We start from the raw sequence: 26,522 nt of genomic DNA on the forward strand, positions 1-26,522 counted from the left end.
ATAAACTCATATTATTTCATTCATCACAAGGTTTGTAATACAAGATGGAATCAAATCAAAGACATGGTGACGAGCATGTAATATTGACACCCTTGCTAAGCTATGAGCGACAACATTCGCTTGTCTCCTAACAAAACTTATCTTAAAGTTTGTGAATTGTTGTAAAAGTGACCTACAATCAGCTATGATATTGCCAAATTCGGCTTGGTTATTATTCTTATCACATATGCTATCAACCACTAGCTTACAATCTAGTTCAATGTGCACATCTGATAACCCCAACTGTCCAAGCCACAAAATAGCGTCACGTAAACCCACCGCTTCAGCTTCATGAGGAAGAGGATTTCCTTCATACCAATTTGTAGCAGCCCTTATAACATGGCCACGATGATCTCTAATACAAATACCTGTACCAAAACTCTTCTGCTCATTGAAAATGGCCGCGTCGACGTTGCATTTCAGAACACCTTGTGCTGGTGGTTGCCACTGTATTGTTTGTTGCTGTTGTGGCTGTTGTGGTGCTGCAGTGGTCTGTCGCACAGTCTGCCATTGGAATAGTACCTCACGTGCTAACTGAATTGCGATCGAAACTGGCTTCAGCTCACCGTCCCATACTTTGTCATTACGGCGACGCCATATGCACCAAAGTATCATTGCTATGTCTTTGCACTCATCAGCTGTTAACCTGCATAATAATGAGAAAAAACAGTCTGCAAAACTCGCGGCATCAGCAACTGTCTCAGCAATTAAATCCCATAGGCCTGCTGTTCGCCAAACAGTTTTCACTTCTTCACACCCAATGAAAACATGCCAATCGTTCTCGTAATTCGTTTCACAAAAAGGACAGCAATCCGTACACGGAACACCTTTATCTTGCAACCGCATACGCGTAGGCAAAACACCCCTCACAGCTCTCCAAAGGAAAACTTTTACCCTTTGTGGAATCTTCAAACTCCACATTTTTAACCATTCCCCCAGAACTCGGTATTCCACATTATTCACAAGTGTTTCCATTGCATATCTATATGCCGACCTTACCGTATAAACTCCATGACGATTAAACTTCCAAATGAGCCTATCTTCCCCATCCTGGTTCAGTAATGCCAAATTAGATATCGCTTGCTTGTCATGATCATTAAAAATCCCTGCTATCATCCCCCAATTCCAGCTTTCTCCACTCATCAAATCTGCAACTTTAATATTTTCCAAACCTTGGATTTTTTCGCTTGTAACATACGAATTCTCATCCTCCCTTAGCCACGGATCTGTCCACACCGCAATACTCTTACCATTTCCAATTCGCCATCTTTGACCTCCTCTAACTATTACCTGCGAAGCAAAGATACTACGCCAAATATAACTTGGGTTATGGCCTAGACGGGCCCCCAAAAAATCTGTCTTCGGAAAATATTTAGCTTTGTAAATGCGAGAAACAATAGTATCTTGGTTAGTTAAAAGCTTCCAACCCTGCTTCCCTAGCATAGCCAAATTAAAGCCAAAAAAGTGTCTAAATCCCATACCACCATACTCCTTCCGCATTGTTAATTTATCCCATCGGAGCCAATTGATCCCTCTACCTTGCCTTCTATTCGAACCCCACCAAAAGGAATTAATCATCTTCTGGATCTCTTCACCTAAGGACGTTGGTAATAAGAAAGTACTCATACAGTATGTTGGTATTGCTTGAGCCACTGACTTGATAAGAACTTCACGTCCCGCTTTCGAAAGATGCTTCCCTGACCACTGTTGAATCTTCCTCCACACTCGATCCCTCAAATATCCAAACATCGCCCTTTTGCTTCGACCAATCAGTGATGGCATTCCAAGATACTTTCCACTTCCCATTATATTTGTAACCTGAAACAAATTTTGGACTGCTTCTTTGTCTGCTTCTGATGTGTTTTTGCTGAAGAAAATTTTTGACTTTTGGAAATTAATCGCTTGGCCCGAAACTGCTTCATAAGTCTGTAAAATCTCCTTTATTTTTGTACTTTCTCTCATGGTAGCCCTGCAAAACAAGAAACAATCATCAGCAAATAATAGGTGTGTGAGAAGCGGAGCTCCTCGACACACCTTGATACCATGTATTTCTCCTTTCGCTTCAGCTCTTTTTAATAAAGCGGACAATCCTTCAGCACATATAATGAAAAGATAAGGTGACAGTGGGTCACCCTGCCTCAAACCTCTCTTTGGAACGACTGGTCCCACTCTCTCCTCATTTACAAGCACTTGGTAGTTAACACTTTCCATACACATAGTCATCCATTTTACCCATCTATCATGAAAACCCATTCTGCACATTACTTTCTTTACATACTCCCACTCAACTCTATCATAGGCTTTGCTGATGTCAATCTTCAAAGCAACCTCCCCCACCTTGCCTCTCCTTTTACACTTCATATGATGAATAATCTCATGGGCAGCCATAACATTATCAATAATGGAGCGATTTTCTACAAATGCCGATTGTTCTTGAGATATATACTTCTGCAAAAGTGGCTTAAGTCTATTGGCCAGCACCTTAGAGATAATTTTATAAAGAACATTACACAAGGAAATAGGTCTAAGATCCCTCATGGTCTCCGGATTATCTTTCTTTGGAATAAGCACTATGTTAGTCTCCATTATTTGAGACGGAAACTCTCCACTATACAACCAAGATGTTGCTGCATGATATATCTCCATGCCACATAAATGCCAAAACCTCTTGTAAAAAGCCGGATTCAAACCATCTGGACCTGGTGCTTTATCTGAATGCATTGAAAATACAGCCTTCTTGAACTCAGAAATATTAAATTGAGCTAGCAACAAACCATTATCAGCATCTATAACGCGCGGGGTTATATGCTCCAACGTGGTATTCACCATTTGCGCCTCACTTGTGAACAATTTTGAAAAATAGTTTTTTGCTACCCCACAAATATCTTGCTGTGCCGTGACAAGCTCTCCTTCATCTGTCTTCAGCTCCATGATGTTATTACGCCTTTTTTTGTTGCTTGCCATTGCATGAAAGAATCTAGAATTTGTGTCCCCATCCTTTAACCAATATACCTTCGACCTTTGCTTCCAAAATGCTTCTTCTTGTGCCAACAAACATCCCATTCTTGTTCGAATCTCCTCATATCTTGCCACCTGAGATTGTTGGACACACCCTCGAAGTCTTTCCATCTCCTCCCGACACTCCTCAATAGCATGTCTGTACTTGAACCTCAGTTTTCGTCCCCAATCATTCATAGCCTCCGTACATCCCTTTAACCGTGACAACACTTCACCCTCCGTGCTTCTCTCCCACCCCCCTCTAACTATATCATTCAGCTCCTCCTCCAGCAGCCATGAATTTTCGAACCTAAACTCTTTTGTCCTTCTTCGACGCGGTGCTTCTTGCAACTTAAGTAGAATTGGAAAATGGTCGGACCGATGTGAAATGACATTATGCAGCTGATTTTGATGAAAAATATCACACCACGCCTGAGTTGCCATGGCTCTATCAATTCTCTCTTCCTTCATATCTTGTCCTCCTCTACCTTTAACCCATGTGAATGGATACCCTGTCAACGGAATGTCACTTAAATTGCTATCCTGAACAGCCTCCCTAAAACCCCTTATTCTCCATGGTGGATGATCAACTCTGCTTCTTTTTTCATGGTTGGACAGCAAGTCGTTAAAATCCCCCATTACACACCATGGTAATGTATTGTCTTGTGCTAGAGTTCGAAGCATGTCCCATGACTCTCTCCTTCGATCATTCTCCGGACAGCCGTAAAAACCAGTAAATCTCCATCGTGGATAGTGCGGATGAATGACTTCCATATTGATAAAATTCTGTGAAAAATTAATGAGTTGACAATCAAAAGGCTGCCTCCAAAACATTGCTAAACCACCACTTCTCCCAATTGAATCTACTGCGAATGAGGCATCAAAACCCAATCGAACTCTTATTTCTTCTATTCTATTAGCATGAACCAAAGTTTCGCAAAGAAAGAGGACATCTAAGCGATACTTCCGGGCCAAGTCTCTAAGTGTCGGAACTGCACTCGGGTTGCCCAATCCCCGGTAATTCCAGCTCATGAAACTCATTGTTCCCGGCAGGCCTGTTTGCCAGGACCCGCCGATAAAAAATGATTGTTTTGTATTGTTTGGTCATTCCCGCCATCTGTTTTGTTAGTACCATCCACTTGCATTGAATTTGAGTTTTTCTGTTGTTCTCCATAGCCACATGTGTTTCCTGCTTCCTTGTTTCTTCCATCACGCATACGCTTCTTATCAGATTCCACCATATCATCTTCCTCTGTCAATGCATTGTTTGACCGAGCCTCTCCCATTGACTTCGCAGCATTTAATGCTTCATAAGTGAAATTTCTTTCTTTCTTTAATGCTTTTTGCTGTGCTTGTTGCTTAATTAACTCTGCAATCATATCCTTCCGTTTCTGTTTCTCAACCAAAACCGCTCCATTATTCTCTACTGTTACACTTTGATTACCAACATTTAATGCCGCATTCACTTGCGCGTCACCTCCCTTCACCGGATTGTTGCCGGAAGTTGAACCGTCGTCTGCCCTCCATCTCTGACCTCCATCTCTTCCTCGTCGGTCTAATTCAATTCTAATATCGGGACCCCAGTTTCTCACACCATCATCTTCTTGCACAGCATATAGTTTTTCACAAGAATCTTCTGTGTGCCCTAATATTCCACAGTAGTAACAGAAAATGCCAAGGCGTTCATATTTGATATTGACTGTGACCGGTGCTGCGCCCTTCTTCTTGATGCTTTTTGAACAGACCAATGGCTTCCTGACATCCACCATAACCCTAATTCTCATGTATGGTCTCCAAAAATCTGAACTGTTCTTCTCATCATACTCCAGAAATTCTCCCACATAATTCCCTACGTTTCGACCCACCGTCTCCGCCATATAACCCACTGGTAAATTATGAACTTGTATCCAGAATGGAACTGTGTTCAAAGGTACGTGTTCTGGACTCTCTCCATCTGCCATTGCTCCCAAAACCATCATGTGCTTATTGAAAAACCATGGCCCCCCTCGAAGGACTTTTTGGATATCTAACTTATGGGTGAATTGAAACAAGAAGACCCCCATCTTAATTTCTCTTATTTCTAATCCCTTCACCACAGACCAGATGTCTTTCATATTCCCTTTCATCATGTGTGTTCTGACTTGCTTATTGGTTAAAAATCTCCCAATCAGACATAAACTTGGATCGAAACCACCTCCTTCGCGTACCAACTCTTCCTCTGGAATTTCAATCTCCTCCTCGTCGTCCTCAAGTCGTAGGTGTTCCATGACTTTTGGTTAAAATGAATGACTTAGTGTAGAAAACTGATTAACTATCAAGTGCTTGTATTGATCTTTGTAATGATATCTCACAATTTTGGAAAAACTCTTTTGTTTTGGTAAACAGTGGAAAAGACTCACTCACTTCTCACTAAGGAGAGAAAACTCACTTCTCACTAAGGAGAGAAAAATAGTTTGTGTTCATAAATCCCTTTCCTTAATAGTAGTAATTAATTTTTTTGGTAAAATTCCTTTCTCCTTTTTTCCTTAATAGTAGTAATTTTTTTGGTAAGAATGATAAGCAAAAATAAAAGAGTCAAAATCATAATTATCAATGCATATTTTTTATCTTTAATATCTTCAATTCTCTATTATAAAAAGTTATGAAAAATTTATTATTCTAAAAATATTCATCGAGACGAAGTCAACATCTTATCTCTTATCTCTTATTCTTAAAAGTTATTAGGTCAAGCAAAACTTAAACCTAACATTTTCCCTCTAATTGTGCTGCATTAACTCCTAAGCATGTTAAACCTAATATATTTCCCTCTCATATTCATGCCAATTTGAATTTCATTTTTTTATTTGGAATCAAAACTTATTAATTCGGTGGCATTAACTAAAGTATGTTGTTAACCGTGATACATTAGCCTTTTAAATTCTTTGCATTTTGAATTTCAAATTATCCATGATTGTGTGGCTCATAGTTTTGAAAATTGTAAATTCAAAGCAGGGCTCAATGTTTTAAATGTTTATCACATATAATTGACTTTTGTTCATTTTCCTAACAAAAAATGAACAAAACAGCGGCTGCTACATGAACCATTGTTTTGTCATACTGCCATATGTCATCATTCAATAACAACAAACTAAATTGAAAATCTATTGCAATCAAATCAAATGTTAAAAACAATCATATAGGTGGTTAATCAAAATGATTTTATATTATGTTATCAGAACTCTCTTTTCAAAAAAGAAAATTTCAAAATCTCTATACAAATTATATTTATTTTAAAAGTTGCGACAAATGCATCCTTAATGAGTAGAGTTGATTTGTTTTGTATTGTACCAAGGTTGTTTTTTGTTTTAAATTTGTGAAGTGAAGAGTGTATGGTCTTGATTGTTTGGTGTATTTTGTTGTTGTTTTGTATCCAGGGCTTTTAGTATTATTTCGTAATGCGCAATGTAATCATGTAGGTGATTTTTTAAGAACAACATCATGTAGGTGATTATCAAACTTCAATAATTCTTGGTGTTGCATTTTAATTAACGATACATCACTATCAATTGACGATACATTATTATCAAATTTATTTTCGAGTATCTTATTGGCAAATATGTTTCAGCTATTAGCAAATATTTTTTTTTTAGTATTCATTGCATTCTTATTAGCAAATATATTTCAGCTCATAAGACCCATGCGACGCACGGGTCATCAATCTAGTATGATATTATTTATCTTTGTTTATTATGGAAAAAATGTGGTCAAAATATGTTAGGTCAATAGTCTACATTATTAAACAGGTCATCTATTATAGGACGGAAGGAGTAACTTTTTTTTTTGTGCGCGAATATACTGTATAAAATTTATAAACTAATGTATTTTAAATATAAAGAATAATTTTTTTTAGGGGAGAATAATTTCTATATATCAACTGCGTAATACTTTTCTATTTTTCTAACATGCATAAAATAAAATCACACTATAAAGTTACATTCTATGTTGAACACTAAAATGTTTAGTGGTGTGATTTGATCGAATACATGTGTAAAATACATGTGTAAAATGTTTTAAAATGACAATGCATAGAAATTAGGTGTATGTTTGGATGTACCGTAACAAGAATTGTTTTTGTGAAATTGATTTTCACTAAAGGGAGTTAAAGTTAAAGTGATTTGTCCCGTGAACATAGCTTAGTTGACAGAGACATGCATTGTTATATGCAGGGTAGGGGTTCAAATCCCGGACACCCTACTTATTTACCTTAAAAAAATGTGAATTCTAGTCACTAGGCTACTTGACAAAAAAAAAAAATTAAAGTGATTTATGTTTGAACATTCATGTAAAAGTGGATTGAATTTTGAATTTATACGTTAGAATCAATTCTATAATCAAAATGCATAAATTTTAACTTCAAATATAATCAATTAAATATAATCAATTATGGACACAGAATTACAAGTATTACATATAAAATATTATATGATTTTATTAGGTTGTTAAAGTTGGTACGCGTTTTTTAATCAAAGGGGAAAGAGCCAAAATTGAGGAAGATTTAAGTAGTTTATTAGGTTGTTAAAGTTGGTACACGTTTTTTAATCAAAGGGAAAAGAGCCAAAATTGAGGAAGATTTAAGTAGTCTAGCTCAAGTAAGTGCACATCAAATTTAATTGTTTATACTTTATCATTTCAATTTATCACTACATTTTTTTTGAAGAAGTTATCACTACATCATTACCTTTGATTTTCTTCCACATGATCTCATATCCAAATTTGCAATTGGTGATGTTGATATCGATTTTAAGAACATTGACCAAGAAGTCGTTGGTGTTGCTAAGGAAGTTATCACCAATTTCTATTATTGAGTGTTCAGGCTTATGAGTTTAAATTATGTTATTTGACTGTTGTAAGTATGACTTGGTCCGAAATGATCTTGCGATTTTTTCTTTCTCATTTAAGAATTTAAGGTCTTTAGAAAATGTTATGCGTTTAGTACTTCGTTGAAGTGTTAAACTCCTTTTTTTTTTTTCTTTCCATCCTATTGGTTTATCGTGTATTATATACAATTAGTATTATCGAATTCAAACGACATAAATATCCAGTAAAAACCTTCAAAATGTTTAAAACCTTAAAAATTTTATATTTCAAATAGAATGCGCAAGAAAATTATAGAATGAGAAAAATATCCTAAATCCTAAACTCCAAACCTTACACCCATCTTGCGTAGACTTGCTTTGTTATATGGATCTGCATGTATCTAATTTAATGTGGTTTGCAATTTGAGATTATACACAATGAAATTCTGGTTGAAATAATAAACAAATTATATAATAAATTTATTATATGTATTATTATATATATATATTATAAAAAATAAAAGGAAAACATACTCCCTCCGTTTCAAAATGAGTGTCGTTTTAGGCTTTGGCACACAGATTAAGAAATAGAATGAAATAATCATTGGATATAACGCTTTTACTAAACTGCCCTTACTTTATAAGAAAAAGACAAAATTAAAGTTGCATTGAAAATTGTGTGAGAGAAAAGTTGGAGAGGGTAAAGTTGGAAGAAAAAATTAAAGTTGTATTGGAAATGTAAAGCGACACTCATTTTGAAACAAATTTTTTTTACTATAGCGACACTCATTTTGAAACGGAGGGAGTAATAAATTGCTATAGCATATGATATTCAAGTTGTTCGTTCGCAGTGTCTCTATATTGCGTAAAAAAAACAAAAAGAATGTAGTGTCTCTACATGTGTGCCCAAGTACAAAAAGAGAAGTTATACTTTACTTTTTAGTTTTTTAGGAAACGGATTATATAGAAATAAATTCCTCAAACGCATTAATAATCCTCAAATAAGAAGTATTATTTTTTTTTTGTCAGGTAGCCTAGTGGCTAGAATTTACCTAATTCCTCAAACACATTAATAAAAGAATGTAGTGTCTCTACATGTGTGCCCAAGCACAAAAAGAGAAGTTATACTTTACAGTATTTTTTAGTTTTTTAGGAAACGGATTATATAGAAATAAATTCCTCAAACGCATTAATAATCCTCAAATAAGGAGTATTTTTTTTTTTGGTCAGGTAGCCTAGTGGCTAGAATTTACCTCATTCCTCAAACGCATTAATAATCCTCAAATAAGGAGTATTTTTTTTTTTGGTCAAGTAGCCTAGTGGCTAGAATTCACCTCATAACGTGAATAAGTGGGGTGTCCGGGGTTCGAACCCCGGCCCCTGCATATAATAATGCATTGTCCTACCAACTGAGTTATGCTCACGGAGTATTTTATATTGTAGGTATAAATAATATGGGCAAATAGTTGTATAAAAATAAAAGAGTTAATAGTAATTTTTGTTCTTATGCTCTCGGAGTATTTTATATTGTAGGTATAAATAATATGGGCAAATAGTTGTATAAAAATAAAAGAGTTAATAGTAATTTTTGTTCTTGAATGTGTACGAGCAGTCACAATACCCAATTAATAAATCAAAATTTTAAAATAATTTTTTATTATCCATTTTGTTAGTCAAGATAATTCATGAGGTAAAAATCCTCTGATAATTGATACCTCTTCGTACGTAAAAAAAACAATAAAATGATCTCACTTTTAAAGCTTGCCATCATGTAAGACAGTGCAGAAAAAACAATTGAAAATTGATACCTCTTCGTACGTGAAAAGAATCTAGCTAGCTAGTTCAATGAAACTTCATCCTATGATCTTTTCACATGATCAAGTAGTCGATTTCTTCATTGAAGGGTTGCATCCTTCTTCCTTTTATAATTTGGTTAAGCTTGGGATGATAAGATGATAACGAAGAAGATGATAAATAGTTAACTTAAGCTTGTTAATTAGTTGACTGGCAGTTACAGTTTGTAACATTACCAGAGATTTCATCATTTAAGTTACAAGTTGTTACTAGGGGTGCAAGTGTAACTTGTTGGTTTGGTTCAACTTTTAGGTGAAAAAATCCGAACAGATAAAAAATAATTGGTTTGGTTTGTGGAATAATGACAATCAAGTGACTTAATTCCAACTATTATTTTCTTCTTAAATGTACAACCGTTTGTGTTCCTAGTGCTAATTGTCAGTTACATAACCAACGGACAAAATGATTTGTTTTATGGAGCATGCATTAGTTAGTATATAAAAACTACTATTTGCTAAAATGTAGAGGATGCGATTGAATTAGCTTGGCACAAATAATAGTTGGTATCTATAAAGTCATAAACTTAGAATTGGAGGAGGGAGCATTGGTCGATATAAAATAATCTTAGTGTTTTCCTTTCTACCTACTCTCAATTATCCTGGGCATTGTTTGTGAAGCTCCATCGTGTTTGGCCTCGAGTGTACGAGTTCAGACACGCAGTTGTGTAAACCTTGGGGAGCAAAACCGGACTAGGGTTGCACCGGAGGTCCACCGGAAATTTGCTTTCAGGGCAGTGATTTTTGTCACGGCACAACAACTCTCTTCTATCTTTCCTAGCTCTCTTAATTCTAGTTTACTCTTAATATTTTCAACATGGTTAAGTTATGTAATCTTCTTTCATGAAATTTTAACTAGAATGAAGCGATAAAGAACTTGTTAGTTTAGTTTGGTTCAAATTAATCGAGTTATTGATTTGGTTCTTACACTCGTGGCCCATGACTGATAAAGCTTATTTCCTTATTAGAATTATCATGTTACTCGTTTGTTTCATTAAACGACTCAGTTATTTATTCTTACTTTTCTCTCTCAAGTTTATTTCACTAATAAATTTTTTCTTTAAAATATTGATATATAAAATGTTTTTTTTGAGGGAAAAAATGTGGGTAGATGGGGATCGAACCTTTAACCGTTCGGATATATAAAATGTTAAAAAGAATCTTTTATCTTGATTTGAGATTAAAATATAACTTTATGAATAGAAACACCGACAAGTAACAAAACACTTTATAACACATATTTTTTAACACATTCTCACTTTTAATGATTAATATTTATATAGCTTCATCAAATATATGAGTCTCATATAAATTTGATGGGCTCTATGAACTTCAATCAATAAAAAATAGTGCCTTGAAAAATGTATATCAGAGGATGTAATATTAGCTATTGAAAGAGTGATTAATTAACTATATAATTTGGTCAAAGAGTATTTAACTAATCACTACTACTATAAAAGGATTACTACATCTCTCTATATGATGGAACTCTCATTCTTGCTAAATATTTGCTAAAATGATATTTTACTTGAGTATGAAAGTACCATTTTAGTGTAGGTTGGACTAGAGGTGTTTATATTATAACCGATCCAAATCAAAACTACCAATCGATCTAAAATAACCTAAACCACACTAAATCAAATATTATTCGATGTTTTTGGATTTCTTTGTTGTGTAAACCTTTCCGAATTTCAAATTCATTTTTTAAAATCAAATTAAATCGCATATATAACATTCAATCTCCTTCTACATATTTTCAATATTTTACTTACTCTGAATAATAACAACAACAATATATAATAATTTAATAATTACAAACTAATATTCGAGCATGAGCACTATACCAACAATAATAACCATATTAACTAATATACTATTAATAATGCATGCACCAAGAAAAGGTTGCAATTGCAACAATGTCATCAATCATTGACATGACAAATTTCAAGAGGCTTAGTTTGAATAGCTCACTCCCAAGTTTCACGACACCAATCTCCTCATTGTTTTCAGAATACAAAGGACCAATATCTCTTTGTATCCTCTCCAATTCTTGCACAATATGAGCCATTGATGGTCTTCTAAGAATCACATCCACACATAGCAATGCCAACTTCACTATTCTTCTAGCACCATGTTTTTCTTGCTCTCCTAATGCTTTGTCAATAAATTTTTCCAAATCACTGCTATATTTTGCCTTCAAAACAAATTATGATATTAGTGAGTAAGCTCAAAAACATCAATTTATTTAAACTCGTGGAAATGTCATTTAATCGTCAATTTGAAACAACAAATTTCGACAATTTTTTAAATGGTTAACGCAGTTCACACACGGTTACTTGACCATGTTAGATGTACCTCAAATACAAGACTTTCATATGGATTTGACATGTTTCTGTTATATGCTTCACAGCCACTAATCAACTCTAGTAAAAACACTCCGAAACTGTATACATCACTTTGCTCCGAGTAGTTTTGCGATAAGCTCAACCTTTGGAAAAAATATAAAAGTCAATGTAACTCAAATCAACAGATGAAATTCCAAAAGAAAAAGTTTATAATTCTTTGAAGAATAAGTTGCAATTGTAGCATACTCTGGATCATGAAAGTAGTCAACATTTGAAGATGAGCCTGCCTGATCAATTTCTGTTTGCAATTTGAAGAATCCATAATCAGAAACTTTGGCTGTATAATTTTCATCTAACAGAACATTTCTTGTACTAAAATTTGTGTGAAGCAAAGGAGGGACCAGATTGTGAAGATGTTCAAGTCCTGCTTCAAAGTAGAAACTGAATTAACTGTTTTCAATTCCAAATGAATAAAGAATATAGTAAAGATTCAGACTGTTTTTTTGAGAAAATATATGGAGACTTGTTTGATCTTTGAAAAATAAAAGATACTAATTTAGTCCTCAGAAATCTTGACTTGCATTTGAGGCTTTTGATGATTAAATTGTTAATTTCCATTCATCAGAGACTAATTAGCACTCCGTATTTTTCCTCAAGGATTAATTTGACCCTTTACTCTAAAGTCTAAACGGTAAAAAGGACCATGGCTATGATGGACTTACCTTTGGACGCGCCTAAGGCGATGGATACCCTACGCTGCAAGTTTAACTTTCCAATAGGTAAACCTTCGCTATCTGCATAACATGTATTAAGCATAAATAAATATATAAAGTGTATGGTGAAACAAACTTCATAGAAAGATGGAATTAGGAAAGAGTACCATATAGATGATTCCCTACATTGCCATTAGGGAGATATTCATACACAAGTAATTGTTGATAGCTATCATCATAATAACCAATAAGCTTCACAAGATGAATGTGGTGGATTTGAGCTATCTGCTTGACCTGTCCTCACATATACATGTGATTTACTGTTAAGCGTTGTTTCTGTTCTTTCAAGAAATTATAAATGATAACTAACTTATGTTCTTTCAACGATTTTCTCATCGTGCATTGTACGGGGTCTCACTAGTACATTTACACATAACAATTATCTATTTGTGCGTTGCAAGGGTTTTAAATGCTAGTTTCGTAATGAATTTACCTCAGGTATGAAATCTCGAGTTAGAGCAAATAGTCGCCTTTTTATAGCGACAAAAGATCCATCTTGAAGCAAACCTTTGTATACAAAACCAAATCTCCCTTCACCTATAATGTTACTTTGATTAAATTTTCCTGTAGCTTGTTCTATCTCTAAAATTGTTAACAACCTTGTGTTCTGCATATAATGTGGAGAGAAAGCATTAACATACTGCGAGTTGTTGATTCTTCCCATCTCAACTGTCAAAAAAGAATACCACAAATAAATAATCACAACAAAGTAAATACTTAGAAGTCATAACTTTGAAGATATTTATAAAGTACTCAAATTTACTTACCAGCTTGAGATGGCACAGAAGAAGCAGAATCAGATGATTGTTTTTTAAATCTTTTACATCTTCTCAAGCAGATACATATAATGACCGCAATGACAATGATGATTAATGCAGCACCAGCACCACCAGCTATGGCTGCAGATCTTCTTCCTCCTAGTTTTTTAACTTGAGCTTGTTTCGTAAGTATTGGAGTGTCATTGCTCTTGTCTATATTTTCTTTTACCCCACCTGTAAAAATGTTTGATTAATGTGTTTGTAAGAATGTTTGATTACTATTCTTAGCATTGTTCAAGCAGATAAGTAGAGAGCTTTTTCTTACTATTCTTAGCATGTGTTTGTAAGAATGTTTGATTAATGTGATTTTGAAATTGCTAGAACAGCCATGGAGTTCGGTCAAGTGTACTTACGTCTCCGACTGCAGAGAGGCTGCATTGCAATACCTTTCTATTATCACTAAAAAGCTTAGGGTTTAAAAGTACAACGTGTGATTATATACTATGCTCCAGCAATATGTTCACAATATTACCCCTAAACCGTACTACTTGTTTAGCAGTAAACCGTAAGGCATGAGCCATATCGAACATAATTGAATTGATTTTGTAAAATTAATTTGATAAAATTCAATACTAATGTATTACTGAGTGCAAACAATCAATCACTACACAAAAATTCAAAGAGACTGAGAGTGAAAGTGAGAGAAGAAGCTTACAGAAAATTAGAGAAAAAAGCACCTGGTTCATTTTGTTTAGAGCAGTCAAGACAAGGCCATTGCATTTGACATGGATGTTTCATAATATTGCATCCAAGTTGTTGTGGACCAGCTTCAAGTAAACCTTTGAAATTTAACATATCCTTTGCTGCAATTAATTAACAAATGTATGATTCAGTAATTATAAATTTATTATTAGTGGACTAATGTGTACTTTTCATCAGAAAATAGAAATGTTGATGAAAACTTGTAGTTTAACTTATCTAATTAAAGCCTCTCTATTCAAGTCAATGTAGAGTCTAGACCATGTCAGTATAATTAATTCATAGCTTGGAAATGGAAATACCAAGCTAGCAGCACATGGACTTCATAAGAATTTTGACCATAAAGATCAAGATAAATTCACTTAAATAATTATTCATAAAAAAAAAAAAAAAATCATGAATAGATAGATATATAGGAGAAAAAAATCTTGACAAAAGCTTACAAGATAATTTGCAGGTTGATATCTTGAGGTATAATAACAATTGAATCATTATGAGTAGTAGCAGCCTTATCCACCATAGAAGTTGCATTGTCAATGTGCATCACCCCATAAACTTCCTTATGAATTCTTAGTTTTGAGGTATAATCAAATGCTCCTGATCCTTTCCTACATACAAGAGTTTCACAAGATAGTAATTAAGTACTAACACTATTGAGGAGGATAAAATATCTTTTGAAAAAAGAACCAGTAGTATACAATACAATAATAGAGAGAAACCACAAAGAAAGATCTAATTGTGACAATGGAAGTCAATTTGTTGGCCAGAAATAGTAAAGGGGGGGTAGACTTGGACAGTTAGCTGCTTTATATAAAGGTGACAATTGAGAAAGAATTGAACTCATGGTTTGCATGCTTCTCAAGTAAGTTTCATTCACCAATCATACTAATAGTAATAGTAGTACTTTAGTAGTAGTAAGCAGAAGTAAAAAAGAAGAGAAGTAATTATAATAGATAAAAGTGATTAAAAGGGAAGGAGTTGGAGTCTTAAAGTTTAGATTGGGTCTAACTCAACCCGTACAAAACCGGTTTGTAAGGTGAAGACTATCCGTCGTTTATAAACACATTTTCAGACATATCTCATCCAATGTGACACTCTTAACATACCCCCTCATGCTCATGACTAGACATTTGGACCTAACTCAACCCCAACAAAACCGACACGTAAGGTGAGGATTGTCCAACAGTTATAAGCATATTTTGCAGGTCATATTTCATCTAACGCGGAACTCTTAACATTGAGTACGTCTCATATTTACTGATAAGTGGGCAGACGTTCTAGCATAACAATTCACAAGTGATCTTATAATCTGGACCGTAGTATTTAAACATTACTTATACTTTGTAACCCTTAAGCATTGTATAATAGAAAACTACATCAATCATTCTATTGTCGTAGACGTAGGCATAATTGACCGAGCTCCTCTATTAATCTTTTGTTGTGTGTGTTAACTTATATCCAGAATTCAATAAATTTAAACAGTGGACTAAGTTGAGAAAAAATATATATCCAGGCATACAGCTAAGAAAAGCTGGAAAAACACTTTAAACAGGTTGTACATTGAAATGGACAGGTGGAATTGCTTGGTTTCTTTTGAACTTTGTTAGCCCACAAAACTTTCCCGTCAAGGAAATATATGTAATACCAATCCCAAAATATTCCCAAGGAATCTCTCTATACCTTGATTTCAAAAGGAAATGCCAGCAAGAATATAAGCAAGCTGAAACTGAACCAAGTGAATTCCAATTTCCAAACACTGATCAAAGTAAATAAAATCTTTTCACCCACTCCATGCTTCATTACCTACCTGTACTACTCTGTCCCAATTGCTTTCTTGCATGATTCATCCTCAATTATCTTCATCAACACATCAACATGATAAATATGTAAACTTTTTGTAAAACATGATCAGGGTTTTTCATATTACAGCAATGTTGTCCTGCAAAGTTGATATAAGTGGACCATTGTAAAAGCAAACATAAAAAAAGATGATTCTCAACATGATAAAGTAGTAAACAACAAAAGCCAAAAACACAATCCTTGGACCTTGACAGGAAAATAAGTCATGGAATATTAGAATTTAAATCTTTACAAAGAGTTGAGGTTAATTAGTACAACTAGAAAGTGAGAAGAATTATGATGATGTTGATGTTAATTAATGCATGTTGTGTTATTATTCCATTGAAAAAAATGTTGACATTCATGATTCATATTATGATATAATTTCATGGCAAATATTAAATATGGCATAACAGAAACAGTGAGAGGTGTGTGTGTGTGTGTGTGTATTGAGAGAGAGTGAGAGAGAGAGTTTGTACATCAGTACATTGCATGGTCTTCTAATGAACTTGTATTTTTATATCTTTTTAACTTTTTCTTGTTGCAAAATGGAAAGTGTTAATACTACATGTCTTGGCAGCCACTATGCACCTTAGCATTGGTGGCAAACAGTTCCAAGTCCAAACTACAAATTGTGTGCAAACAACTATCTTATTCACACTTGCAGCAAGACTTGTTGTTATTTTGAAGTCTTGAATTCAATGAGAAGTTATTGTTAGGTTGTTTATGACATTGTGATTGCGACAAATGATTTTTTTTTTTTTTTTGTTGCAAACAAATGATATTCTATCATATCAATTAAGTCTAAGGTTTTTGTCATGTGCTTTCGCCATTTGCCATTACTTCATCCGCCATATGTTTATGGCAGATTTTAGCCTCGTCGCCATAAGCCACTTCAACAACAATGATCCTGACTATTTAAGAATCATATGTATGACATTGATAATCGAAGCTTCTGTTTGTACGAAGTGTGATTTGAGTTTGAATATGAAATTCTCGTATTAGTAGGCCATACGAAAATTTCTGTCGTAAATCCTCACTAGGATTGATTCTCTCTACATATATAGATCAAGATACTATAATTAATCAGATTTTTTCCTGCATTCATTTGGTATGTAATCAGTTGAGAATCAAAGGGTGGTGGGCTAATTAAGGTACTAAACAATTATATGAGAAAATGTTTCTTAAAAAAAATGATATGAGAAAACGTGCTGCATGTTGTAAAGTTGATTGATTATTAATGATCTGTAAATGTGTAAGAATTGAAGTGATTGAGGTAAGAAAATATGGACATATCATATGCGAGAAAACATCCTTGGTTGGTCCTAATAAACAAAGAAGGACCATGAGACTTTTGGTTTGAATGAAGTTGTCTGTTGCATGCATCATGATGCTGACTAGAGGTGTATGTGGGGACCCTTTAGGGAAATTTTAGAGTAGAGGAAGAAAGCTGGTCACATGAGAAGAAGGCAGTGGTCAATTGGCCATTGCCAGTAAGTCACATGCACAAAATTACAAACCTTTTTGCCGTAAGGGAATAATAAGGTACTTTTATTTTGTATATCATCACATTTATTTTACCAGTTTATGTGTAACTAATTTATATATATGTAATTAAATCCTCCATATTTAGACTAATAAGCGACTAGAAGAATTCAAAACATGAAGGATTGGTAATAGGATAGCAAAACAAATAAAGGCTGAGACAACACAAAAAACAGATTAACGCGACAATAGTATAGACAAAACTAAAAACAAATAAACAACTGAAGAAAGAACATAACAATGAATCAAACTTGTCACGAAATTTATTACTCTATATTGCAATAGGTACACATACGGTTGGTCTTTCCTAACCATTAGGCAAATAAAGTCCTTGCCTTAGGCCTCACCTCAAATTTATACATTTTTTTAACTAGTATATATGTGTATGCGTGTGTGATATTGTTACTGGTGATGAGATGGTAACAATTTTTTCTAAAATATTTGTGGTTTCTACAAAGTATTAATGTTCTGATTCACAATTAAAGTTATTAAATCTTATCTAAAATCGACTGAATGAGTTGGTTTTATAATCTACTAAAAAAGAAATGATAAATCAAATCTATGATAATTTAACAATCAATTTTGCATATTAGAAAGTCCCAAAAATTAAATTAGCCTAAAGTATGTTTTAAAAATATTAATTTTAAAAAAGACTAATTCGTTAAGTTCCCTTTAATTAGGCCTCAATACATCAAAAAATAGAGGATGTTACAATCATAACTCCCTTAAAATAGTTTCATGCTCAAAATTAATCGGTCACAAAAAAAAAAAAAAAACAACTAGCGTAAAGCTCCCTCATTTGGTCCTCTTATTCCCACGTAGCATGTCATATCCAAATCACCCTGACTAATGATATTTCCTTTCCTTGTAGATAAATGACACTTATAACTCCAGTACCCATCAGAGGAACTTTAAAGGAACGATTTTCCTTGAACTGAAGATCATAAGGTGTGATAATTACATGCGAGGCATCAACCATATACATGCGAGACACATGCAACATACTATGTAAGTTGGCCAAAATCGGAGGCAGTGCAATATAATAAACTACGAGTCCCAAACACACCTAAAAATATGATTCGGTCTAATCTAATGAACTTAGGGGTATACTTCTTGGATTTTGGTGACCTTCACACACCAGTCGTAGATATATCATTCTCAAGACATATGTTCAGCTTCCTGAAACTCCAAGGGTCTACTTCGTTGATCCACACAACTCTTATGTCTCCTGTGTGAGGCCGTTATCTTCTGTTTCGTCCACTACACCAACTAAGGTCCTACAATCGAACTCTCGACATCTTGGTACCAACACAGTTTAGTCTAACACTTTCATTCGTACAAAGGCTCGTATGGTTCCATTTCAATATTTGCATGGTAAATATTGTTGTAAGTGAACTCAATAAGCGATTTCAAATTATTCTAACTTCCATAATTACACAAAAATTGTCGATGCAATGTTGACCACCGAAAAATCCTATATTTAAATGGTTCAAATTATATAATTTGAAAAGCATCACCCCCTCCCCACCCCAAAGCACAAGTTTTTCAACTGACTGGACACGTTTCAGATTATATAATCCGAACAAATAATGAGCATGTGTTCGGATTATATAATTTAAAATAGTCCATAATTTGGATGGTGGCTTGGTTAACAAGTTTTTGGAAGGTCGTATGATTTTGAGTGGTAAAATGTGGTGTTTTACACGGTTTTTTTTTCACTGTATCACGCGTTTTGATTGATTGTAGATACATTCTAGGTTAAATATTTTCCTATAAATATCCTTCCTCTCTTCCATTTTCTTCGTTCTAAAACTCATCTTCATCTTCCCTTTTCTTTATTACTTTTTTTTTTGGTCGGTCATGAAGTCAATCTTACATTGTTGGCCTATCATATGAAGGTCAACATGACCTTGTGTCATATTGTGGGGTTAGTATGAATGTTCAAAGGGGGTTGTTCCTCTCCATTTCATATTCCATGACGGTTTGGATCTTGGATTGTTCAGATTAATTTCCACCTTTTCTTGCTCCATTATCTTGTGTTCTCAAATTCTTCGAATAGTGTACGGGAGGGATGACAAGCCTTCTCCCTCCGTCTTCTTGTGCTACAAGTTTAATTTTAGTTGCCAACATTTTGTACTATATAGTGTTATGTTAATATAAATTTATTCTGAAATTATTTTCAATTCATAAAATGTGATTAATTATTAAATTTTGTTGTCAATTTAATACTTTGAGTTGAATATGAACAATACTGATAATCCTAAAAACGTCAGATACGCTTCAAATTATAAAATATGAATGAGAGTAAAATGGTTAATTCGGAGTGCACATAAAAAGTGCATAGGGTGGAAAAAAGATTTCTCTTTTTAATCAAAAGACAGACTTTAAGAAATAAGAATAATGTATATTTTAAAGAAAATTATTCTTTAAGCTTTCAAAATATATCTTAGGCACCCTAAAATTATCTAACTACTGTTGAAGGTATTTAAGTAATTTTGGAGTGTCTAAGAACAATTTTGAAAGTCTAAAGAGTAATTTTCTATTGAGTTTTTCTATTCACACCCCGTGTATATCTGGTTACACCCAAATTTACTTAAAATTTTATAATAATATCAAAATTGTCCTTTTATAGGAATTTTCTTAAAACTTTGATTTCTTCATTGTCACTCTAAAGAGTGAATCAAAACATCTTTCATCTATACTCTTTTGCATATAAGTAATTGAATTTCTTATTCTTTTTCAATGATGCTAGAGTTTCTTTTTTTGTTCAATGTTGATACGTTATGCACTTTACAACACGATTATTTAATTGTGCAATACGAACAACGTTAATTAACATTGTTGAGGTTAACTTAAATTCAGTTTAAGTAGGTACATGTAAACTTAGTTTACATAACCTACTTAAATTGAGTTTACATGTACATACTTAAAATAAAATTACTTAGAATCATTAAGCAAGGTTGAAGAGGTTAAAGCAAAATTTAACTTTTAGTATGTACACTTAAACTTATTTTAAATGACCTACTTAAACTAAGTTTACATGACTTACTTAAACTGAGTTTAAGTATGTACACTTAAACTCAGTTTATATTCCCTACTTAAACTAAATTTACATGATCTTCTTAAACTGAGTTTAAGTATGTACACTTAAACTCATTTTAATGGTAATTTTGTCATTTTAGAGTGTAACCATGAACATATAAAGTGTAATTAGAAAAATTATTTTCTATTTTAAAAAATAAAAGCCCGTGAGGTAGTGTAGTTAGCCCACGGTCAATAGAGAGTTGGGCTAGTAAACATAAACAGGTGAAAATTGCTTTTTAGACTGAATGATTTGCCATCAGTAGTTAACCATAGTTTGCTGCTGGTTAACTATCGTTGGAGTATTTTAGTCCTTTCCATGTGTATGATAGCAAATCATTTAATGCAAAACAATAATTTTCTAAACCGGTAGGAGAATTAACAGCTCAAATTTTGGGGGTGGTTTTCATGTCTTGACTGTTAAAAAGTTCTAATGTTTTACTATCACAAGTTATTCAAAATCAGGCGAATTTGGTGTTTTTTGTTTCTTTTCTTAATCATGAGTACACCAATCGTTATTATAAACAAAAATTTATATTTTAGATTCATTCAATAAACGATGTATGTGGTCTAAAATAAAGACAACATAAATCATTAACTGAATCAATTTAAAATGTAAATTTTTGTTTATAACAGTGATCGGATAATCTACGTTAGTCGGAAGTTAAGTCTTATTAACGATTCCTTCGATATATGGTTTTAACCTTATTCTCCCAAAGACCGTAGTTCATTAATTATTGGAGCTTAGTTACTTGATTCAATTGCAAGGAATGTTAGGCCTTAGTCCTTGATCTTATTGACCTCTGAATTATTAAACTCTAGCACACATGACATCTTAATTGCAGACCCAGGTAGTTTTTCCTGCATTGTTCATATTATCTATTGCTTTCTAATTGCTGTCTCGGTCCTCCTCATTTCGTATATAATCTAAGTAACAAAGAAAAAGTTGAAAATGCGTGACATGTATGATTGATTGTAACACAACACCCAAATTTTGAAAAACTAATCACTATCATAATAACATTGCATACATTAACTTACCAAAATCCAATTAAACAAGTAAAAAACATGGAACTAATCAAATGTAAGATATATTAGAGGAAGTAAAAGTAGAGGGTGATGAATTAATTATATGCAACAAGGTTTTAAAATAATTATATAAGCTAAGACACGTCAAGCTGATGTAGAATGGTCCAATTGATAAGGATTCAATTTAGATCTTATAAGGACTTGAGTTTGAATCTTGTTGTCGATGTGAGGACCTCGTTGATGAATATATAATATGTAAGTAATCATGTCAACACTCTATTAACTCTGAGATTTTTGTTTGACTCTGGTGAGTTTCCGAGACTCAACTCGCCTAAACTTTAATTTATATATAAAAAAAAGGCAAGGTACATCAAACAGGTGGTTGAACACTATTATTAGCTTTGGCTCTAATCATGTTGGCTTTACGTGTGACTCTAACATGATACACACTCATGGCTAAAACCACAACAAATGCAACACCAAAGATAATTCCAACAATGCCACCAGCTCCCAAATGTTTCCTACCTTTGTCTAATTTTCCACCTTTGCTTTCATGAATTTGAGTAGCTTCTACAGCTAAAGGTAAGGGTGAACATTTAGATGAAGTGCATGGATCATCTTTTTTGTCATTACCATGCTTTTGAGAATTGGGATGAAAGAATTCATATGCTGATGGTGAAAATGCTTCAGGATTTTGGTTAACAAGTCCATGAGGTGCTCTTTCTTGAGATGTAACAATAGTAACAAGTGATAGAGAAAGGAGGAAGAAACCAATGTGATTGATCATTTTCTTGTGTTTATGTCTAATTGACTTTTTTTTTTTTGTTTTACACTTGGAAGTAGAAGAAGTTGTGATTTGTTGGGATGATGATAAATTGTGGGGTGGGTTGCATTGGGTTTTATAATGGTTAAGGTTATGAAGGAGTGTGGTTGTTCCTTGGACCTTAATTTTAGTGTTGGGAAAAGGATGCTAATGAATGGGGAACAAAATTATTGGCTTTGCTTTCAGAATACCCCAACATTTACATTGAATAACTATTTGTAATTTCCAAATTGCCCAGTATGTTGTTGAAATGACGACGGAAAAAGGCGGAAAAAATAAATTTAATCAATAAATTTAGCGCCTCTAACATTTAGTGACAAAATTAGAGTCGGAATTTGCATTTTTCCGTTAGTCGAGTTAGATTTTTTACTGGAACAATTTTCGCCGTACTTTTCTACCTTTTGTTATTGGGGTAATAGTCACTTTGGTCCCTGAAATTGTAATGAGTAGTCAAAATAGTCCTTCAATGTATCAAAACTTCAAAGTAGTCTCTGATTGTGCATTTTGTTAGTCAAAATAGTCTTTAATGTTAAAATATTTCATTAATATTGTCAGATTAGTTCTCAAATATACTTACTTATTGTCATATTAGTCCTTATAAGTACATGTTTATTGTCGTTTTAATCCCTGTATGAAAAGAGTTATTGTGAACATTAAGAGGTTATTTTAGGGTCAAGGACTATTTTGACTAACAAAATGCACAATCATGAACTATTTTGAAATTTTGACACAATGAAGGACTAAAATGACTAGTCATTACATATTCAGGGAGTAAAGTGACTATTTCCCCAATGTTATTTGAAACCAAAATTTCATGAATCAGTCTTTGTACCTTGTGATTGTGTAACAGATGTAACAGCTCTAACTACTGCTAGATTCCAATTAACAACTCTTTTCAATTAACTACTATTAACTACTTAGATTCGGGTGTCTCTATGACTCTACCTGCCACTTAACCTTCTTTATTTTTTTTTCTTCTTCTAATTAAGTTGGTATAATCCTTTATCCATGTGGGGTTTTTCATGTTTTTTTGTCCTTGTTTATATAGGATTACATTAAAATGGTTACGCTTGCAATAAAAGTAATGTATTTATTGGAACAACTATAACTATAGGGCATAAATGTCATATAGCATGTTGTCACAGGCTTGTACATTATCTGGATTGTGTTTGACGTGGCTCTAAGAATGAAGTTAATACTTGAGTAAGTGGGGACTGTGTGTGCTTGGTTTATGTACTTGAGTGCCTTACTCAATGTATTTACTATGAGTAATTAATAAGGACTAGAGGATGAAATCATTCAATAGCTTTGTCAATGCATTTAGAAGATTAATCATCATTCACTTAAACTAAGCTTCACGGGTAAATATTGAGTGTTCATTTGGAGTAATAATAGGCAAAACCATCTTACATAAATGCAAGTAATTAACTAATTATTTTCTGTGGTTTAAAAAAGAACATTAAAATCTCAGTGAACATAGCTCAGTTGATAGAGACAATATATTGTTTTATGTAGAGGCTATGATTCGAACCTCAAATATCCGCTTTTAACTTTAATAGGTGAGTTATAACTATTAGGTTACTTGACAAAAAAAAACATCAAAAAGTTTATAACAAATAAGCCAAAGTCGTGGTCTCTAATTCTTATTCACGTGTCATTTTGTGACTAGTGAAATGATATTTTTTTTTAATTAAGTTTTGATCAATTGCTTATGAGGAGTTGGCTTAAATCAATGTCTAAGCCGCCAATTATAGTGTAATGAGGGAGGTTTATGCTTTGCTTAGTCGCAACGTGCAAAATGAAAAGCAATTGAAAGCATGGGGTAAGGTAACCTTAGCTTAGCTTAGCTTAGAGGAGCAGCAAAGGTGAGGTTGGCCTGCTCTACAACATTATTGCAATGCCACAAAATTAACGCATGCAAGAGGTGAATATATAGCAAATATTGTTCAAATAGGCCACCCTCACTCCACTACATATATGTTCATATGATGTGATGTTAATAATACAAAATAAAAAAAAATAAAAATCATGTCGGTAAGAGCTAGCTCTTTTATTTACAGTAGTTTACAATAGTGAGACTACATTTTGAAGGAAGGTATTATATGTAGTTATATGGGTTTGTAGTGAATCAATATAATAATTTATTTTATCATAAGAAAAATATAAGGAAAGATAGGAAAATTATTTAAATCTATTCTTATCACTAAAAAAAATTAGAAGTGATCTATTGGATTTTTTTTTTTCTTCTTAAACTCATGTGCCTAAGATAGGCAGCATCTAAAATATTTTAAAGTAAAAGTGATGTACAAAAGGAGGGAGGAGAAAACTTAATCCGCAAGCAACGTTGACAAAACCTATAATAAGGAAGATTCATTGAATTTCGTCTAAAAAAATAATTAATTGATTTTTTAAAAATGTTTGGATGGATTAGATTCAATCTATTAACAATTTTAATGTGTAGTTGACGAATTGGATGGATAATGTTATGGATAAATGAACTTAATATATGTAAGAACCATACAATTTTAATCCAACTGTTTGCTCAGTAAAAGTCATTGACAACGGAAAATAGTTTTTAAACACAAAATCTTGAAAATGAAATATGACTTAAATGCAATTTGACATCCTTTTACAAAACAAAGTAATGTTTAAAAAATACAACTGAGAAATCCTAACTCTAAACAATGTGATCCGGCTCCGATGGACTCCTAAATGGCTTATACCCGAAAAGTAAACAACTGAATAGGGTGAGATATTACGATCTCAACGAGTTTTCAACTTCAAGATAAAATATATTATGTCACACTGCAAACATTTATCAAAATATCATATAATATATGATATCATACATCATGATCGAGTCTAGGATGCTTCACCAGAGTACACAGAATCGGTTACTAAGCTCCATACATCAGATCAATTAATATGAACAAATATCATCTGACTTATTTAAACTACGATCAAATCCAGTATATCACATATACCGTTGTCATACAGAATTTACCAATCACGCTTCTGTCGATATGTATAATCAAAAAGTTTGATGTTTCACCAGAAACGGTTTCTGAAACATCAAAGCAAATCGAAAAGCCATGCACATACACGTGATTGATATTATTATTAACTGGGTTTTATGATCGATCAATCAGGTTCCTGTCGATATGTATAATCGAAACGTTGATGTTTCACCAGAAACGGTTTCTGAAACATCGAATCAAATCGAAAAGCCATGCACAGAAAGCATAATATGATACGATGCCAATTCTAATTCTCTTTATTATTTAATTTCATTCAATATGTTTAATCAAATTAAAACATAAAGCAATAACAAAGCAATCCGATTCAAGGTTTCGTAATTGGCTCTGATATCACTGAAGGAAAATCGAATTCAAAACAGAATAAAGCAGCGGATAAAAATTTCGATTTTCTTTCCTTGGATCATTACGAATTACACATGAATCAGTGATTCGATTGTTACCTCGAAAGTGTGGAGTCTGGAAACTGAATACTGGAACTGGAATCACGATCACAGCAAAGCAAGCAACAAGCAGCAAAGTCTCTAGCAAGTCCACACGAACAGTGCTCCTCCAAATCTCGGTGCTAGCCAAGGAATCAGAAGTTTCAGAGAAGTAAGGTTGCTCCAAAACGTGTAACCAAAAACTTCAGCACTAGGGTTCTATTTATAGAACTTCTAGTGTGCTCTGCAAGTCAGAAGTCACTATTGGGCTTCAGTAAGCCCAATAACGAGTTTAGTAATTCTGCTAACTAATTAGCGTTATTTACTAAACGCACCCCTTATATAAGTCATACTTATATATTTCTCTTTTGACTGTTCTTTGTGTGTGACCC

The 26,522-nt window shown here is 33.4% G+C and overlaps 2 protein-coding genes across 17 annotated transcripts; both read right to left on the reverse strand.

Moving 5' to 3' along the window:
- Window positions 1-11,383: 11,383 nt before the first annotated feature.
- LOC146950775 (putative serine/threonine-protein kinase PBL28) lies at window positions 11,384-16,676 on the reverse strand. 16 transcript variants are annotated; one of them, XM_085746740.1, is made up of 10 exons: window positions 16,164-16,676; window positions 14,800-14,964; window positions 14,335-14,460; window positions 13,607-13,831; window positions 13,273-13,508; window positions 12,947-13,073; window positions 12,789-12,860; window positions 12,313-12,493; window positions 12,077-12,209; window positions 11,384-11,915 (listed from the first exon to the last, which is right to left on the reverse strand). In XM_085746740.1, the coding sequence occupies exons 2-10, from the start codon at window positions 14,885-14,887 to the stop codon at window positions 11,598-11,600; spliced, it is 1,506 nt and encodes a 501-aa protein (XP_085602866.1). In that variant the 5' UTR covers window positions 14,888-14,964; window positions 16,164-16,676; the 3' UTR covers window positions 11,384-11,597. The 16 variants fall into 16 exon arrangements, with proteins under 16 accessions (XP_085602866.1, XP_085602871.1, XP_085602868.1 ...); XM_085746745.1 differs by having other exon boundaries at window positions 12,313-12,364; window positions 16,164-16,673; XM_085746742.1 differs by having other exon boundaries at window positions 12,313-12,490; window positions 16,164-16,295.
- A 5,220-nt stretch (window positions 16,677-21,896) lies between these two features.
- Window positions 21,897-22,734, reverse strand: LOC146950776 (uncharacterized). Its single transcript, XM_085746754.1, has one exon. The coding sequence runs from the start codon at window positions 22,635-22,637 to the stop codon at window positions 22,221-22,223; it is 417 nt and encodes a 138-aa protein (XP_085602880.1). The 5' UTR covers window positions 22,638-22,734; the 3' UTR covers window positions 21,897-22,220.
- Window positions 22,735-26,522: the final 3,788 nt, after the last annotated feature.

This window comes from Medicago sativa, chromosome 2 (assembly GCF_051527215.1).
Source record: "Medicago sativa cultivar Bolivia chromosome 2, Bolivia_mono, whole genome shotgun sequence".
In the NCBI taxonomy this organism is placed as follows: domain Eukaryota; kingdom Viridiplantae; phylum Streptophyta; class Magnoliopsida; order Fabales; family Fabaceae; genus Medicago; species Medicago sativa.

What these genes read in the sequence shown, in the direction of transcription:
- LOC146950775 (XM_085746740.1), bottom strand. Translation starts at nt 14,887, where the DNA reads ATGCAACTTCTATGGTGGATAAGGCTGCTACTACTCATAATGATTCAA. An exon ending in ATCAACCTGCAAATTATCTT is followed by an intron (nt 14,461 to 14,799) that starts GTAAGCTTTTGT and finishes AATTAATTGCAG; the next exon opens with CAAAGGATATGTTAAATTTC. An exon ending in ATGAAAGTCTTGTATTTGAG is followed by an intron (nt 11,916 to 12,076) that starts GTACATCTAACA and finishes TTTGTTTTGAAG; the next exon opens with GCAAAATATAGCAGTGATTT.
- LOC146950776 (XM_085746754.1), bottom strand. Translation starts at nt 22,637, where the DNA reads ATGATCAATCACATTGGTTTCTTCCTCCTTTCTCTATCACTTGTTACT.